A 19634-nucleotide genomic window follows, 5' to 3' on the forward strand; every position below is an offset into this window, starting at 1 on the left:
TGTTTAACTAACTTGCTTGATGAGGGTAATGCAATGTCCATGGACTTTCAAAAGGTGTTTGATGAAGTGCCACACCACAGGCTTGTCAGCAAAGTTAAAGTCCATGGAGTAAAAGGGACAGTAGCCGCTAGGATATGAGATTGACTGAATGACAGGAAACAGAATAGTGGTGATATGGTTGTTCGTCAGACTGGAAGAAGGTATACAACACCAGGGCTACTGCGTTTCTTGACCTACATGAGTGGTCTAGTCTTAGATGGACAGCCACATTTTCAAAACTCGTGGATGACACAAACCTTGGATGTATTCTGACCTGTGAAGAGGATAGTGATAGACTTCCAAAGAACACAGGCTGGTGGAATGAGTTGCCATGTGACCAGTGAAATTTAATGCAGACAAATGTGAAATGATAATTTAATTTAGATAAATGTGAGGTGATGCATTCTGGTAGATTGAACCAGGGCAGGACTTACTCAGTTAATGGTAGGGCGTTGGGGAGAATTACAGAACAAAGAGATCCAGGGATACATGTTCATAGCTCCTTGAAAGTGGAGTCACAGGTGGACAGAGTGGTGAAGAAGGCATTCGGCATGCTTGGATTCATCGGTCAGAACATTGAATACAGGAGTTGGGATGTCTTGTTGAAGTTGTACAAGACATTGGTAAGGCCACACTTAGAATACTGTGTGCAATTCTGGTCACCCTATTATAGAAAGGATATTATTAAACTAGAAAGAGTGCAGAAAAGATTTACTAGGATGCTACCGTTACTTGATGGTTTGAGTTATAAGGAGAGGCTGGATAGACTGGGACTTTTTTCTCTGGACTGTAGAAGGCTGAGGGATGATCTTATAGAGGTCCATAAAATAATGAGGGGCATAGATCAACTGGATAGTCAATATCGTTTCCCAAAGGTAGGGGAGCCTAAAATTAGAGGGCAAGGTTTAAGGTGAGAGGGGAGAGATACAAAAGTGTCCAGAGGGGCAATTTTTTCACACACAGAGTGGTGAGTGTCTGAAACAAGCTGCCAGAGGTAGTAAGAGAGGCGGGTACAATTTTGTCTTTTAAAAAGCATTTAGACAGTTACATGGGTACGATGGGTATAGAGGGATATGGGCCAAATGTGGGCAATTGGGATTAGCTTAGGGATTTTTTTAAAAAAAGGGCAGCATGGACAAGTTGGGCCAAAGGGCCTGTTTCCATGTTGTAAACCTCTATGACTCTATGATACATTTTAAGAGGAAGAATGAGGAAATGCAATATAAAACAAAGGGTATAATTCTAAAGGGGAGGCAGGGACCTAGGAGTGTATGTACAGAAGTTTTTGAAGATGATGTGGTAGATTGACAGTGATTAGTAAGGCACAATGAGGTCATAGAATCCCTACAGTGCAGAAGGAGACCATTTTGCCCATCGATCCTGCATCGATAACAATCCCACGCAGGCTCTATCCCCCTGTAACCATACATATTTACCCTGCTAGTCCGCCTGACACTAGGGGCAATTTACCGTGTCCAGTTAACTAACCCACACATCTTTGGGAGGAAACCAGAGTACCCGGAGGAAACGCACGCAGATACGGGGAGAACATGCAAACGCCACACAGACAGTTACCCGAGGCCAGAATTGAACCCAGGTCCCTGGTGTTGTGAGGCAGGAGTGCTAACCACTGTGCCACTGTACTGGGCTTTATAAATAGATATTGAGTCCCAAAGCAAGGAAGTTATGAGGGACCTCTATAAAACACTGGCCCCAACTGGAGTATTGTGTCCAATTCTGGTCACCAGACTTTAGAAATGATGTGAATACATTAGAGAGGGTGCAGAAAAGATTTACGGGAATGGTTCCAGGGATGAAGGACTTCAGTTACATGGATATATTGGAGAAACTGGGGTCATTTTCTTCAGAGAAGAAAAGGTTGTGAGGAAATTCAGTAAAGGTGTTCGAAAACTAGAGGACACTGATTTAAGATGAGATGGTGTTGTAGTGGTAATGTCATTGGACTAGTAATCCAGAGGTCCGGGCTAATGCTTCAAATCACACCATGGCAGCTGATGGAATTTAAATTCAATTAATAAATTTGGAATTAAAAACCTAATCTCCAAAATGGTAACCATGAAACTATCAAGGATTATTGCCAAAACCCATCTGGTTCATTAATGTCCCTTTAGGGAAGGAAATCTGCCGTCCTTACCTGGTCTGACCTACATGTGACTCCAGCCCCACAACAATGTGGTTGACTCTAAATTGCTCTCAAATGGCCGAGCAAGCTGGTCACTCTTAAGGGTAATTAGTGATGGGCAACAAATGCTGGCCTTGTCAGTCACACCCATGCCCCACTGAAAGAACAGAGAAAAAAAAGATGAGTGGTAAAAGAACCAAAGGTGTCATGGAGCAAAACATTGTTATGCAATGAGTGGTTGCGACCTGGACTGCACTGCCTGAGAGTTTGGTGGAAACAGGGTCAATCATGGTTTTTTGAAGGGAATTGAATAATTATCTAAAGAAAAAGAATTAGCGAAAGAATGGGGAGTGGAGCTAGCTGTGTTGCTCTTTCCAGAGTGCTGGCGTAGACACAAAGGGCCAAATGGCTTCCTTCTGTGCTCTTAAGTATTTTATGATTCTGTCCATGTGGAGCCAGAGGATATTTCTGTGGTTCTAAATGACTGCTTTACATCCAGTTGAGAGGAAAGATGAGACCTCAGATTACCATTTCCTCTGAAAGACAACTTGATACTGCAGCAGTCTATCAAAGCTGCATTGAAGTGTCCACCTGGTTATACTCGGGTCTCAGGAGTAAAAACATGAAAGTATAACATTCTGATTCTGAGGCAGAACACTATCCACTAAGCCAGCGGTTCCCAACCTTTTATGTCGTGGCACAAGTCCATACTATAAAAACATTTTGAGGCACACCTCCTATTTTCTCTTAACTTCTTCCCTTACTGGAAACTTAACCTTTAACTTTTCCATGTCCTCTCTCCTGTTTTTCTTAACTTCTTCCTATCTCTCTCGCTTCTCCCAAGGTTTTTGCCCCTTTTTTGAGTTTTCGCTTTTTGTGCGGGCGCATGGGGTCTTTGTCTTTAGTTCCAAATTGCGTTGGTCATGGGCCTGACCAGTGTAAAAAAACGCGTATATACCGGCTCTTTCCCAGCCGATGTATACGCGGGAGGCCCAAGATTAATCAGCTCTTGGAGATACTGATCACAGAGTGGGTGGTGAACATTAGGGTTGTTTAATTACATGAATTTTGAATCATTTTGAATCTTTCTTTGCAGCACAGTTTAGGGGGGGGGGGGTGCTCTTCACGGTGCATTGCTTGGGAACAACTGCACCAAACCACAGCTAATTCTAAGAAACTACTTGAAAATACACAAGTGAGTTATGAGGATATGAACATTGTTTTAAGATCTGAAATAGGAGCCAATACATATCTGTTTCATGCTGTCTACTTTCTTTCAGTGAAGTGCAGAAAGCAGTGAACACTTCTCAAGGACTGTACCAGCGATGGACCGAGCTCCTGGCAGAACCCTCTTCGGCCACCAAAGAGGAGTGTGACTGGACAACCAATGAGCTTCGGAATAGCCTCCGTAGTATTGAGTGGGACCTGGAGGACCTCGATGAGACTATTAATATCTTTTAATTGCAGGTGTTCAGAGTGAGAGTTCCTCCTCCAAAGCCACCTCTGACAGTAATGTGACAGTTTTATCTCATCGACACTGCAATTGCTAATAACCATTTGGAGTTTTCTAATGTTTGGACCACACAGTTTAGCGGATGTCTTAAGAGATCATGTTGTCCACAAAGCCAGAACACTGGCTCCAGATTTTTGAGATTTAACTTTGTGCAGAAGCTTATAGAGATAGGTGTACCTGCCATGCTGGTTAGTGCAAGCCAGGCCATGTGCTTTCCCCCATGTACCCAGCTGCAGATGAGGTTCAGCACACATTGAAAGTGGCAGAATGCAAATACAGCAAAGGAACTGAATATATCTCAAATATCAGTGTTTTTAATGGCTAATGTTTGACAGAATAGACTCTCAGACTAGTGAACCTTCCCATTAAATGTGGTCTTGCAACAATACTGTGCTTCATGAAGCAAATTAAGCTTCTTGATAGTGCTCAATAAGCGAATTACTTCAGTAGAATTTGGGAACAGAATGGAGTTCTTACCATGTTAGCACATGGACTCATCGGTTTGTTAGAGCAAATTAATTTTCTGTAATAGTGGCTATAGGCAGAGTTGAAATTGGATTTGCCATCTTTACAGTAAGTGGTTTGTGATGATGTGGCATCAAGGAAGTTATGGGGTGGGAGCCGTCAATGAGTCTTATATACCAACTAAGGACAGGCCTTGAGAGAAGTTAACTCTTGCATCCTTGATTGGGAAGATTTGTGGTGTGGAAAGAGGAAGGGGGAAATGCAGCATTGAGAGATTGTGTAGAAGGCATGTGCACACGTTTGGTAGTGCCACTGATGTGTCAAATTACAAAACTTGTTTTGGGTTTTACAGCTGTAAAAGGCACTGCAGTTACCCAAGTAATTGTTTTGTTGGGTTTGGTTAAGCTCCTTGAGGCATTTGATTACATAAAGGTGCTTTATTAGTGCAGATTGTTGAGGATAAAAATTGCTATCCAATCAAAATACATCATTCCACTGTAAACACACAATTTACCTTAACTGCAGTGTACGTATTGTGGAGACGAATCCTCGGAAGTTTAACCTTGATCCAGCAGAACTGAGCAAAAGGAAAGCATTCATCACCAGTACAAAACAAATTGTGAAGGTAAGTCCTGTTGATATGTTGCAGGCAAATGAGGAAGTGATGATAACTGGAAGCAATGATCCAGAGGGACTGGACTGTGAGATGCAAAGCTTGGACCTGAAGCTTTAAAGTTTATTTATTACTCACAAGTAAGGCTTACATTAACACTTCAATGAAGTTACTATGAAATTCCCCCAGTCGCCACACTCCAGCACCTGTTCAAGTCAATGCACCTAACCAGCACGTCTTTCGGAGTGTGGGAGGAAACTGGAGCACCCGGAGGAAACCCACACAAACACTGGGAGAACATGCAAACTCCACACAGATGGTGACCCAAGCTGGGAATTGAACCCAGGTCCCTGGCACTGAGAGGCAGCAGTGCTAACCACTGTGCCACCATGCCGCAAGCTTTGGAGATGCAGAAGGCAAAGTGTTTTTGTGCTATCACTTGTATGGCAGTTTCTTTTTCCTATATGTTTGTGTCTAGAGTTTCTTTGGAGGGCAGTACGGTGGTTAGCACTGCTGCCTCACAGCACCAGGGACCCGGGTTCGATTCCCAGCTTGAGTCACTGTCTGTTTGGGGTTTGCACATTCTCCCTGTGTCTGCGTGGGTTTCCTCAGGCGCTCTGGTTTCCTCCCACAGTCCAAGGATGTGCGGGTTAGGCGGATTGGCCATTCTAAAATGCTCCTTAGTGTCAGGGTAACGAAGGTAAATGCATAGGGTCATGGGATTAGGATCTGGGTGAGATTGTTGTCGATGCAGACTCAATGGGCCAAATGGCCTCCTTCTGCACTATATGATTCTATGGAGAATGTTAGTATAGTGGTTATGTTACTGGATTAGCAATCCAGAAGCTGAACTAATAATCCATGTGAGTTCAAATCCCATTTTAGCAGGTAAGATACAAAGTTGCTGAATAGTTGTTAAAAACTCCCAACTGGTTCACTAATGTCCTTTAGTGAAGGGAATATGCCTTGTTTACCCATCTAGCTTTGTTGTGACTCCAGTCCTAGTTGGACGTGGTTGACTCTTAACTGCCTTGAGCTTGCTGTCCAGTCAGTCATAAGGGCAATTAGGGGTGGTAAATAAATGCAAAACATAACCAAGAATGAATTTTGTGTGAACTTGGAAGATCCAGTTACCTGATGTTGTAAGGGTGTCTTCATCTTTATGTATGGTACCTTACAGGAGACAGACATAGCTGGGAAAGCCTTGGAGCAGATGCCATATCTGATGCAATTGGGTTTTCATGGATTTTATATCTTTTTTTCTGAGAACCAGTTTGCTCAAGTGTGTGTTTGTAGCCATGATTAATTCTTACAATGTGAGGTTGAGCTTTCAGGCAACAGAGATAGAGAGGGTATGAAAATCAGAGGGCACATCACTAATTGCCTGATTCAAAGTTTCTGAGTAAGTCCTGCCCTGGTTCAATCTACCAAAATGCATCACCTCGCATTTGTCTAAATTAAACTCTATCTGCCATTTGTCAGCCCACTGGCCCAATTGATCAAGATCCCGTTGCAATCTGAGATAACCTTCTTCACTGTCCACTATGTCACTAATCTTGGTGCCATCTGTAAACTTAATAACCATGCCTCCTATATTCTCACCCAAATCATTAATATAAACGACAAATAATAGTGGACCCAGTACTAAGCCCTGAGGCACACCGCTGGTCACAGGCCTCCGGTTTGAAAAACAACCCTCTACAGCCACCTATCATCAAGTCAATTTTGTATTCATTGAGCTACCTCACCCTGGATCCCGTGAGATTTAACCCTGTGCAACCTACCATGCAGTACCTTGTCAAAGGCCTTGCTAAAGTCCACGTAGACAACATCAACTGCCCTACCCTCATCTACCTTCTTGGTTACCCCTTCAAAAAACTCAATTAAAATTGTGAGACATGATTTTCCACTCACAAAGCCATGCTGTCTCTAATCAGTCCTTGCATCTCTAAATGCCTGTAGATCCTGTCTTAACTCAACACGTGTGGCGGTAAACTCTAGACGCATAGAGAGAAAGAGAGGCTGGCCCACTGCAGTTGTTCATATTCGTTTCTGATTAATGTTTCCATTATCTGCTAGTGACTACCAAATTTCCTGTATTTACAGGAAATGAAGGATCATATGTCCAATACCTCAGTGCAGGCATTAGCAGAACAGAAGAACAGACAGGTGAGTAACTTGCTTTTTACTCTTATTACTAACAGTGCTGTATTACAACACGCGCACACTATGAAAATTCGTGAGTACTGGTCAGCAAAGGTGGATTTCTCATGGCCTTTTGGATAATGATAAGATATCTCAGTGGGAAAAGTACAGGCCGCAGCCTTCCAGTCGGTTTTCCAGATTGAATATTCGTGGATATTGTCAACATTACCTTCAGTATTGCGCAAATTAACCCAGAACTCCATTCCCTGAGTTTGGAATCACTTGTTTGGAAAATAAAAGGCATTTTGCAATGTGTCAATGAGTTGAAGAAAGGGCATTCTTTCCCTCCCAAACTCATGTTGAAACCCAGATAGACTAGCACTTACGTACAGATCGCTTACCCACCTTAAGCAGACCTAAAATTTCGTCAACATGACATTCCTAACTCCACTGTGTTTTTCTTCGGAAGGCATTCAGAATTGAGGAACTCCTTTGATGGTCCAGCATAGCTTGACAAGGTACCAAGACGCCAGGCTCAGAAAGTTGCAGGGCTGATCCCTCGGGCTGAGTTGACAGATTTCAACTGGGCAGCTGTCAGGTGCTTGAGTGGGGAAAATGTGGTGGGTTTTTCCTGTTGCTGCCTGCCAGCTGGATGACTCCAGCTTGAAATTGTATGCCACAGAAATCTGGTGAGCCTCGACTGTCAACTTCCTGTCATGTGCTGAGCATGATTTCCTCAAGCCAATGTCACTAAAACCAGATCATTTGGTCATTAAGGTGTTGGTCGTGGCTCAGTGGGCAGCACTGATACCCATGTCCAAAAGGCCCAGAAAGTTCAAGTCCCTACTCTAGGAACTCCGCATGTAATCCAAGGCTAAAACACTCCAGCACATCACTGAGGCAGTGCTGTACTGTCCGAGGTTCCATCTTTCCATGAGATGTTAGACTAGACTTCTGTCCTCTCAAGTAGATTGCGAGGGACTAATTCCTGAAACTATATAGTTTCATAAATTATATATAGCTATCCTTATGGCTATCTGTTTTAAAAAAAACCTGAACATAGACCCTTAAATTGGGTGAATGTATGTCTGCCTGCGACCTTCCATCAAAAGGAGCTGCTTGGCAGTAATGGGGAAACTCACACATTGTTATCTTTCAGGAGCCACTAATGCCTCCCGGTGGACTGCATAGGCCAAATTTGAAGAGAGATATACAAAGGCCATCTGCATTTTATAACCCTGGCTAGCCAACAGAAGTCTGCTCATCTGCTAAGACAAAGGGCACCGCAACTTTCCTTTCAATTCTTAATGGTTGTGACGTTTAACTATCTTGAAGGCCCAGAGGAAGGATGCAAGTCCTTTGTCAAAGACAGTGTGGAGAATTCGGAGTCAGGTGACATGGGCCTCTGGCTTGTGAAACCAGTACTATTTGGTGGAATTCTCCCATACATGGCAAGGGTGAGAATGTGACATGTTTCCCACTGCGAGGCCTACGGAAAGCCATGCCACATCTTCTGGTCCCAACCTCATTGCTTATGCAACCAGATGTTTTACACCTTTTCCCATGGCGCATCATCTGCTGTTGTATCTGGGCACCTTATTGAAATGGTGCACAACATCACTGACCCACTATTGAAGAATGAACATGGATCTCCTGAAAATGAAGATAGAACTCCGGAACACACTCGAGGCTGGAAAGTGGGCCTCCTCAGAAAGAAGAATGGATATCCAGGAATATTCTGAGGCTGGAAGATGGACCTTGAATCTGGAGGTTGCACCTATGAATGCTCCCCCCAACCACTGCTGTGGTGTTTCAGGGTCTAGAGTTACTGGTGGTCTCCATTCTGAACTCCAGAGGCAGACCTAAACATTATTCAGGTGAGTCCCATCTCCTCCATGTGTTTTGGGCCTAGTATTTGCCCGCTGGTGCAGTGGAGAATTGAGTGTGGGTGGAAGATTCAAGTTGGGCCTTCAACTGCATCCCATTAATGGGATGCAGATCAGTTTCACACTGCTTTCCCAATCCATCATGGTGGGTATCAGCGGAAGTTCACATTGGCATGATTTTTGTATTCCCACCAAATTCACACCCCAGCCCATCATTGAACCCACCAGTGGGGGCATTGGAGAATTCTGCCCATTGTCTTGCTGGCCTGACAAGCAGCCCCACAGAGAAGGAGCTCTGCTCAGGTTGAACACCAGGCCCCATCCACACGCCTCCTGCTGGAAATTCTGTACCATCACCTACAAGACTGATACCTTTTGCGTGCCCAGCTCATCGTGTGAAGGCAACAGTCCTGGAAAAGTGAACTCTACAGCATTGGCTTTCAGTCCACCGATCTTCGTGAAGGAATACTTCATTGTACTTTGATTCTGGATTTTGGAACCCACGTGAATCAACGTTTCTTTTTTCTGTGGTCTCTGCACTGTAAATCTTTCTTTTCTTTATTCCCTTGCTCTCTGTGTGTGGAGGCAATACTGTGACCCTCCTCTCTCATTTTGAGCAAATAAACGAGCCCTACCTATTTGCTGTGGGGTCATGAATAAAAAATTGGGGTTGGGAAACACGCCACCACTTATCTATGGGGAAACAAATCAAAGACACCTTTCTGTTTATGAATAGATGGTGAAAGGAGAAATTAGTGCTGTTCAAATTCACTTCCCTCATATAAATAACAGAATCTAAAAGGTTCTAAGGCATTATTTCAATGAAGAGTAGCTATTTGAGAACCTTGCCGTGTGCAAATTAGTTGCCACTTTTCCTTGCATTACACAATGACTCTCGGAAGTTCTTCATTGGCTGCAAAGTGCTTTGGGTTATCCTAAACTTGTGAGCAGCACTCTATAAATGCAAGTTCTTCTCATTGCTTTCAATGGAAAATAGTTATCTGACAGAGATTCACAGTCTGAAATGCCTTGAGATATTTCTGAGAGACCCACTGTGATTTCATAAGTACAAGCCTTTGTTAATCCAAATGATGCATTGAATGGTTTTAATTTTTTTCTGTGTGCAGACTCTGCTAAGCACCAAAGGAAGCCAGGGATTGCACTCCACTGCAGATAAATATAGCCGGTTGGACCAAGAGCTGCAGGTTGTGAATTCGCAATTCATTGAGGACCAGCACATCCAGCAGCAGGTACCTGGACAGGGAGTGAACCATGTGTCTGCAGACTGGGAGCTGGGCAGGAAACAGGAGCGGCGTGGCGGCTCTGTCAGGGTATCTGATTGAGGGTGGAACAGCGGGGTGGTTAGACTTTGGATTGTGGGTTGCAGACAATGCACTCAGCTGCCCAGAATGTCTAGGTGGTGAAGGAAAGGTAAACGTGTACAGGTGTAACAAGTCGATAAAGATACTGTCTGACTTTAATCGTCAGCATTCCTGCTGATTGCAGGTTAGAAGTTTAACAACACCAGGTTAAAGTCCAACAGGTTTATTTGGTAGCAAAAGCCAGTGTGGCTTTTGCTACCAAATAAACCTGTTGGACTTTAACCTGGTGTTGTTAAACTTCTTACTGTGTTTACCCCAGTCCAACGCCGGCATCTCCACATCATGATTGCAGGTTTCCCAGAGCTCTGCTGGGCTTGCTGATCACAGCATTAGGACCATTAAAGTGGCCTCCACAAGGTAGGGGAGAGAGCTGGGGATGAAATCAGCCAGGTTCCTGCTGCTGATGTCCAGCAAGGAACGTTGCAGTGAGTATGTGTGTGGATACTGGCTGAGTGCAAAACCAGAATATAATCCCCCCCCCATGGTTGAATAGCCTGCTGCCACTCACTGCGGCCAGTTGCATGAGGTACTGGAACAAAGGTTTATAGAACTGTAGCTAGCAACAGATGACCAGTTTCGATTGAAAACGAAACAAAATGGAAAAGCCGCTGGTTTAAGGCCTGATCTATGTCTCTGATAAGCAACTTTAGACCATGGGAGGCAGTGCTGAAGGGGAGGGCAGTGCTGGTAATGAGAATCTGGCAGGGGGCAACGGCTAGTCTGTTGACATGAACTAATTGCCTGGGTGAGGCCAGTGCATACTAGGAGGGCTTGGGGAATGGGTTCAGCTCAACACTAGAAATGAGTTTTCCTTCCTTCAACCTCCCACTGATTTGCTTTCTTTAAAAAAAAAAATGCCGGATTTTAAGCGGATCAAAATAAGGATAATTAGTGCTGGGTAAAGGAACACATTTTATATTGGGGATCTAGGGATAGTCTTACTAACTCAATAGAATTTCTTGAGGAAATAACAAGGAGGATTGGTGAGAGTAGTGGAGTGAATATTGTCTACGTGGATTTCAGTAAGACATTTGACAAGGTCCCACATGGTGGGCTGGTCAGAAAAGTGAGATTTTAAGGGGAAGGTGGCAGTTTGATGCAACATTGGTTTAGTGATAGCAATCCAAGCGTAATGGTTGATGGTTTTACGCATGGAAAACAGGTTCCAGTGGTGTTCCACGGGGCTCAGTGTTGGGGTCCTTGCTGTTTGTTTTATACATTAATGATTTAGACTTAATGTGGGTAGTATGATTGGGAAATTTGCAGATGACACAAAAATTGGCTATGCAATTGATAGTGAGGAGGATAGCTGTCGACCCCAGAAATATATCAATGGTTTGGGTGAGTGGACAGAGAAGTGGCAAATGGAATTCAATGTTGAAAAGTGAGATTTGGGGAGGGCAAATAAAGCGGGCAAATACTCAATAAACAAAGATATTGAGAGGGGTAGAGGAAGTGAGGGGAGTGCATATCCACACGTCCTTTGAAGGTGATAGGACAGGTGGTCAAAAAAGCAAATGGTATGCTTCCCTTTATTGAACAAGGTATTGAATGCAAAAGCAGGGATATAATATTGGAACTGCATAAAACACTAGTTAGGCCACAGCTGGAGTTTTGTGTACAGTTCTGGTCACCACATTACACCACATAATCTGGAAAGAGTACAGAGGAGATTTACCAGAATGCTGCCCGCGAATGCTGAATGCGGCTATGAGGAGAGATTGGATAGGCTAGGGTAGTTTTCCTTAGAACAGAGGAGGCCAAGGGGTGACCTAATTGAAGTGTACAGAATTATGAAGGGCAGAGACAGGATAGGCAGGAAAGAAAGAGAAAGTGCTGGAAAATCTCAGCAGGTCTGGCAGCATCTGTAAGGACAGGAAAGAGCAGACGTTTCGAGACCAGATGACCCTTTACCAACCTTCACTGCATTCCATTTCTCTGTGTTGGGAGAAGTACTGCTCTTCTCTCCGACAGGATTTCCGTATGTCTCCCCTCTTCCTCCCCCATCCTCCACTATTTTCCATTTCTCTCTTAGTGTTGGAACACTTCTCTAGACAGGACCCTAACTGAAGGGTCAATTTCAGGGGGCATGGATTTAAGGTGATTGGAAGAATTAGAGGGGACGTGAGGAAAACCCCTTTCACCCAGAGGGTGGTGGATGTTTGCAATTCACTGCCTAAGTTAGTGATGGAGACTGAAACGCTCAACTCATTTAAAAGGTACCTGGGATTTGCATCTGAAATGCTGGAACCTGCAAAGCTATGGGCCAAGTGCTGAAAAATGGGGTTAAAGAGAACAGCTAGCTTCTCTTGGCGGTGTAGATACGATGGGCTGAATGGCCTTTTTCTGCACTAAATCTTCTATGGTTCTATGTCATGACACTTGTCTCCTGTCCTCTCACAGTTGATCACGGAGCAGCAAGATGATCAGTTAGAGCTGGTATCGGGCAGCATTGGAGTGTTGAAGAACATGTCTCAGAAGATTGGTAATGAGCTAGATGAGCAAGCAGTGTGAGTGTCATTTCAACAGTACATTTAAGTTTCATTCTTTTTTCCCCCAACACCTGTGTTTTATCCTTAAGAAATGGGTTTTGCTCAGAGTGAGATTTGTTCCTCCCTTGCCCCTAATATTTTGCCCTCTTTGCCTGAAGTGACTGACTGATGCAGGTTGGAGTTTAGTTTCACAATTCCTGGCTGCCCACTGATCATACACCACTCTAAATAGCAAGTGTTGGCAGGTTATTTGACCAGCAAAGCCCAGTCCCATCCTATTTGTCATTCATTGCATTTCCAAACACACACACACACACACACACACACACACACATGCTTTTCAATAGAGGTTGTGAATAGTGTCTTTAACATAGAGACATCCTGAGGTGCCTTACAGAGATGTTTAAGGAAAGGGATGGCGAGATATAAAATGAGAGTTGAAGACAGGTGACTGAAAGGCTTTGTCTGGGTTTTGTTTTTGGAACATGGAGGTTTAGTGCTCCATTTCCAGTGAGTAGGCCCAAATGGGTTATCGATTCTGCCTCCAGTGAAGACCTGAAGGGACAGGAAGAACACTAAACGCAGTGCATTTGGGAGGAACTGTAACACTGAACGCAGGTGACAAGAGCTTTTGCAAAAGTTGATATTTTTATGAGGGTGGAAGTTGTAAGGCCAGTAGGGATAGCATTGGTGTCAAGTGTGAAGCAATGGAGATATGATGAGGTTTTCAGTGGCACAGGTAGGAAGCAGATGAATACTTCCTTTATATAAAGGCAATCTGGAACCCTCCCTGGAGGAGTTAGTGGAAACATAAGAACATAAGAAATAGGAGCAGGAGTAGGCCATCTAGCCCCTCGAGCCTGCCCCGCCATTCAACAAGATCATGGCTGATTCTGAAGCGAATCAGTTCCACTTACCTGGCTGCTCCCCATATCCCTTAATTCCCTTATCGATCAGAAATCTATCTACCCGTGATTTAAACATATTCAACGAGGTAGCCTCCACCACTTCAATGGGCAGAGAATTCCAGAGATTCACTACCCTCTGAGAGAAGAAGTTTCCCCTCAACTCTGTTCTGAATCGGCCCCCACTTATTTTGAGGCTGTGCCTCTCGTTCTGGTTTCCCTTCTAAGTGGAAAGAATCTCTCTACCTCTACCCTAAAATGTTCGGTAAAAGCATCGAGAGTTACAGAATCATGGTGAGTCAATGGAATTAAGATACAAATCTGCCTTGGTGTAATTGAAAGGGGGAAGAGGCTTAAGGGACTGAATGGCCTCTGCCTGTCCCTGTGACATCCGAAGGTAGAAGTAAGCATTGTTGGTTTCGGAGAGGATGTTGGGTTTAATGCCTGGCTCACGTTGAACAAAACACTAAGTTTGCAAATGGTTGTGAAAGGGAGTGTGGGAAATTTATAGTGGATGCTTTGTGGGGGGAGATACATTTTGTGTGGAGGTTGTGGGTATGTTGATGGGTGTCAGAGTTGTGGAATGGGGCTGAAGACACTTGGTAGTTGTGGCACAACCCAGAGCAATCTTGATGCCCAGAAGCAGTGTAAGAGCAGGTAGAATTGGGTATTGTCGGCATGTGTGAGAAAACCGAGCTTCATCTTGTGGGTGATGTCACAAAAGAACAGCTCATATACAGGTGAAATGAGGTGCCAAGGATAGGTCCTTGCTGAACTCACAAGGTGATGGATGCAGGTAAGGGAAGAGTCCTATGGGCTTGGATAGATACGAATGGAATCATAGAAGAAGCTTCAACTGAGTTAGGTCTTGCCATTGCTGCCTGCCGCTTGTTGAAGTCCCATGATTGAGATAAGCTAATTGAGTCAAGGTTGTAAATTGAACCTGGGTCAGTCTGGCCTGCCAGCTGGCACTGCCTTTACTTGAGCCATTGCAAATGTATGACACTGTGTTCAGTCTCAGCCTTCTCAACTGAGTCGTGTACTTTACCCTGCTTATCCACTTAGCCTGCATCAAAACAAACACATTGATTGCTAATGCTTATTGAATATATGATTCCCCTCCCAGTGCTCCTATTTTCAGCTATTAGGTAACGTGACGAGTAGAAAAGGTATCAGAGCTGAAAACCTCTGGGACATGGGCCACAGGCTTTCACCTTGCCAAAATGGAAGTAAATTTAAACATTGGGGATTGATGGATGGAGGGGACTCTTGTATCAGTATCATTTGAAACAGAAACTTCATGCCATCATAATGGTGCATAGGACAGACTATAATGGTAAATCTTTTATCTTGTGTATGAAAAGGAAGGTGTTCCACATGATGTGTGTTTGAGAGTAGGAAGTGTAGGGGAGAGGAGACGACATGTTTATGTATCGGGCCGAGGGCATGTGTTAATTAACTCTCAATGCTTTTGCCTAATATTAAAAAATCTTTCAATCTTAGTATTGAAATTTCAGCCTTAAGTGACTGTGTGGAGTTTACACGTTTCCCCGTGTCTGCGTGGGTTTCCTATTGGTGCTCTGGTTTCCTCCCACAGTCAAAGATGTGTGGGTTAGGTGGTTTAGCCATGATAAATGCGCAGGAATCGAGGTGAGAACACTGTAGATGCCCTAACTATGATCTTCCAAAGGACTCTTAATTCAAAAACTGTTCCTTTAGCTTGGAGAATTGATGTGGAGATGCTGGCATTGGACTGGGGTATGCACAGTAAGAAGTCTTACAACACCAGGTTAAAGTCCAACAGGTTTATTTGGTAGCACAAGCTTTCGGAGCGCTGCTCCTTCACCAGGTGAATGGGGGTTGGGTTCACAAACGGGGCATATATAGACACAAACTATATATTACAAGATAATGGATGGAATGCGAGTCTTAACAAATAATCAAGCCGTTACAGGTGCAGACAATAGGAGTGGAGAGAGGTTTAATCACAGGAGTGGGATAGCTTGATCTTGGTTTCAGATAAAGCTCGGCACAACATCGTGGGCCGAAGGGCCTGTTCTGTGCTGTACTGTTCTATGTTGTTCTATTAAAGAGGTGTGAATTGTCTCAAGTCAGGACAGTTAGTAAAGTTTTGCAAGCCCAGGCAAGTCATGGGGGTTACAGATAGTGTGACATGAACCCTGAATAACGAGGAACGCTACAGACAGTTACCCACAGATCTGACTCAACATACTGATCAAGACCTTTGATCCGGACCTTCAGAGCACCCTCCGTGCTCTCATCCTATGTACTCCCCGTGTTGGAGATCTCTACTGCCTCCCGAAGATACATGAGGCCAACACACCCGGCCGTCCCATCGTATCAGGCAATGGGACCCTGTGTGAGAACCTCTCTGGCTACATCGAGGGCATCCTGAAACACATCATACAAAGAACCCTCAGCTTCTGTCGCGACACTACGGACTACCTACAGAAACTTAGCACCCATGGAGGAGTTGAACCAGGAACACTCCTCATCACAATGGATGTCTCGGCACTCTACACCAGCATCCCCCATGATGCCGGCATTGCTGCAACTGCCTCAGTGCTCAACGCCGACAACTGCCAATCTCCAGACGCAATTCTACAACTTATCTGCTTCATCCTGGACCACAACATCTTCACCTTCAACAACCAGTTCTTCATCCAGACACATGGAACAGCCATGAGGACCAAATTCGCACCTCAATATGCCAACATCTTCATGCGCAGGTTCGAACAAGACCTCTTCACTGCACAGGATCTTCAACTGATGCTATACACTAGATACATAAATGACATTTTCTTCCTTTGGACTCTCGGCAAACAATCACTGAAACTATATGATGACATCAACAAGTTCCATCCCACCATCAGATTCACCATGGACTACTCTCCAGAATCGGTTGCATTCTTGGACAGACGCATCTGCATCAAGGATGTTACCTCAGCACCTCTGTACCAAAAGCCCATGGATAACCTCATGATGCTCCACCTCTCCAGCTTCCACCCTAAACACACTAAAGAAGCCATCCCCTACGGACGAGCCCTCCGTATACACAGGATCTGCTCAGATGAGGAGGATCGCAACAGACACCAACGGATGCTGAAAGACGCCCTTGTAAGAACAGGATATGGTGCTCGACTCATCGATCGACAGTTCCGATGCGCCACAGCGAAAAACCGCACCGACCTCCTCAGAAGACAAACACAGGACACGCCGGACAGAGTACCCTTCATCGTCCAGCACTTCCCTGGAGCGGAGAAGCTATGACATCTTTTGCAGAGCCTTCAACATATCATCGATGAAGACGAACATCTTGCCAAGGCCATCCCCCCACCCCCACTACTTGCCTTCAAACAACTGCGCAACCTCAAACAGACCATTGTACGCAGCAAACTACCCAACCTTCAGGAGAACAGTGACCAGGACACCACACAACCCTGCCACAGCAACCTCTGCAGGACGTGCCGGATCATCGACACGGATGCCATCACCTCGCGTGAGAACACCATCCACCAGGTACATGGTATGTACTCTGATGACTCGGTCAACGTTGTCTACCTGATACGCTGCAGGAAAGGATGTCCCGAGGCATGGTACATTGGGGAAACTATGCAGACGCTGCGACAACGGATGAATGAACACCGCTCGACAATCACCAGGCAAGACTGTTCTCTTCCTGTTGGGGAGCACTTCAGCGGTCACGGGCATTCGGCCTCTGATATTCGGGTAAGCGTTCTCCAAGGCGGCCTTCACGACACATGACAACGCAGAGTCGCTGAGCAGAAACTGATAGCCAAGTTGTCTACCTGATACGCTGCAGGAAAGGATGTCCCGAGGCATGGTACATTGGGGAGACCATGCAGACGCTACGACAACGGATGAATGGAACTGTTTGACAATCATCAGGCAGGAGTGTTCCCTTCCTGTTGGGAAACACTTCAGCGGTCAAGGGCATTCAGCCTCTGATCTTCGGGTAAGCGTTCTCCAAGGCGGCCTTCACGACACACGACAACGCAGAATTGTCGAGCAGAAACTAATAGCCAAGTTCCGCACACATGAGGATAGCCTCAATCAGGATCTTGGGTTCATGTCACACTATCTGTAACCCCCACGACTTGCCTGGGCTTGCAAAATCTTACTAACTGTCCTGGCTGGAGACAATTCACACCTCTCTCCACTTGCATTGTCTGGACCTGTAAAGACCTGATTACCTGTTAAGATTCGCATTCCATCCATTATCTTGTAATTGAGTTTGTATCTATATATGCCCTGTTTGTGAACCGAACTCCCACTCACCTGATGAAGGAGTAGCGCTCCGAAAGTTCGTGCTACCAAATAACCTGTTGGACTTTAACCTGGTGTTGTGAGACTTCTTACTTGGAGAATTGCACATTTCATTGCCCTATTTAAATAAGGTGACAGACAGAAACCAGGGAAGTATAGACCAGTTAGCTTATCTGTTGTTGGAAAATTATTAGAGTCTGTAATTAAGACTAGGGTGACTGAAGACCTTGAAAACTTTCAGCTGATTAGGAAGATCCAACATGGATTTGTAAAGTTTGAGCTATGCTTGACAAACTTGATTGAACAGGTGATTAAGTAATGGACAGGGGATTTTCTGTGCACACAGACATGCAAATTAGCAGCAGGAGTCGACCCCTCGGCCCAAGCGCCTGCTCCTCCAGTCAATACGGTCTGATTGTAACCTCAACTCCACATTCCCATCTATCCCCATATCCTTTCACCCCTTTACTTATCAAGAATTTTTCTATCTCTGTCTTAGGAATACTCAAAGACTCTGCCTTTGAGAAAGAGAGTTCCAAAGACTCATGACCTTTCGAGAAAAAGAGTTTCTCCTCATCTCTGTTCTAAATGGACAACCCACTATTTTTAAACAGTAACGCCCCCCCTAGTTCTAGATTCTCCCACAATAGGAAGCATCCTTTCCACATGGATGTTTTTGTACATGGGCTTCCAACCCAGGCATCTGATAAAGTCCCTCACAAGAAACTGTTAGCTAAATTCATGAAATTGAAGTCAAATTATTGACCAGGTGAGGAAATTGAGAGGAAGCAGATCGGGAGTCGGAACAATGGGCAGGTACTGTAATTGGCAGATGTAACTAGTAATGTTCTGCAAGGATTATGTTGAAACCTCAACTATTCACTGTATTTATTAGCAACTGGAAGATGGGGGAAAATAGTTAAGTACCAATGTTAAATAAATGGATTTCAGCATAGACAAATGTGAGATCATCCGCTTTGGATCCTGAAACAAAAGATAGAACATGGTACAAAACGGTGGAAAGCTAGAAAGAGTGGAGGTCTACTGAGACTTGGTATCCTTTTATAGATCATTAAAGTATCATGAACAGGCACTGAAAATAATCAAATAGACTAATGGAATGCTGAATACAAGGGGGTAGAAGTCATGCTTCAGCTATATAAGGCCCTGGTTAGGCCACACTTGGAGTACTGCGAGAGGTTCTGGTCACTACACCTTGGGGAGGCTATATTGGCCTTGAGGGGGTAAAGCACAGTGTGTGTGTGTGTGTGTGTGTTAGTGTTATCCGAGCACAATAAGGAAAATGAAATGCAATGTGGAGCTGAGAACGAGTTCTATAAATAATGCAGTGCATCGGAAGGGTGAAATTGGAGCCGGCTACTCAGTTTCATGTTTCAGCTTGTATATCTTCTGTTCTCCCACAGCATGCTTGGTGAGTTCTCCTATGAGTTGGATAGTGCCCAGTCACGGCTGGATAATGTCATGAAGAAGCTGGCCAAGGTCTCCCACATGACCAGTGGTAAGTTCGAGGAGACTGAGCTTTCACCATCAACTGATGTGCCCAGGTGCAGGCACGCAATTAATTAATGTGCTAATCCCAGAAATTAAAGAAACAATGCCGGAAAGTTGTCGTTGTCAGGCCTTTCCCGCTTGAAAAATATGGCAGGAAGAGATGACCAGGTGGAGTGTGAAGGAGGTGGGTGGGGGCAAGGATAAAATGAAGCAAGAGGGTGGACTGGGAGA

At 44.6% G+C, this 19634-nt stretch overlaps 1 protein-coding gene across 1 annotated transcript in view; it reads left to right on the forward strand.

Moving 5' to 3' along the window:
• Nucleotides 1-19482, forward strand: part of stx6 (syntaxin 6) — a 35345-nt gene extending 15863 nt beyond the window's left edge. The window contains exons 2-7 of the mRNA XM_078206594.1: nucleotides 3463-3632; nucleotides 4691-4785; nucleotides 6880-6942; nucleotides 9932-10054; nucleotides 12590-12696; nucleotides 19316-19482. Coding sequence (XP_078062720.1) covers nucleotides 3463-3632; nucleotides 4691-4785; nucleotides 6880-6942; nucleotides 9932-10054; nucleotides 12590-12696; nucleotides 19316-19478 — 721 coding nt within the window. The 3' untranslated portion in view covers nucleotides 19479-19482. The remainder of the gene's footprint in view (nucleotides 1-3462; nucleotides 3633-4690; nucleotides 4786-6879; nucleotides 6943-9931; nucleotides 10055-12589; nucleotides 12697-19315) is intronic.
• Nucleotides 19483-19634: the final 152 nt, after the last annotated feature.

Source organism: Mustelus asterias, unplaced genomic scaffold (assembly GCF_964213995.1).
Source record: "Mustelus asterias unplaced genomic scaffold, sMusAst1.hap1.1 HAP1_SCAFFOLD_1642, whole genome shotgun sequence".
NCBI classification, from domain to species: domain Eukaryota; kingdom Metazoa; phylum Chordata; class Chondrichthyes; order Carcharhiniformes; family Triakidae; genus Mustelus; species Mustelus asterias.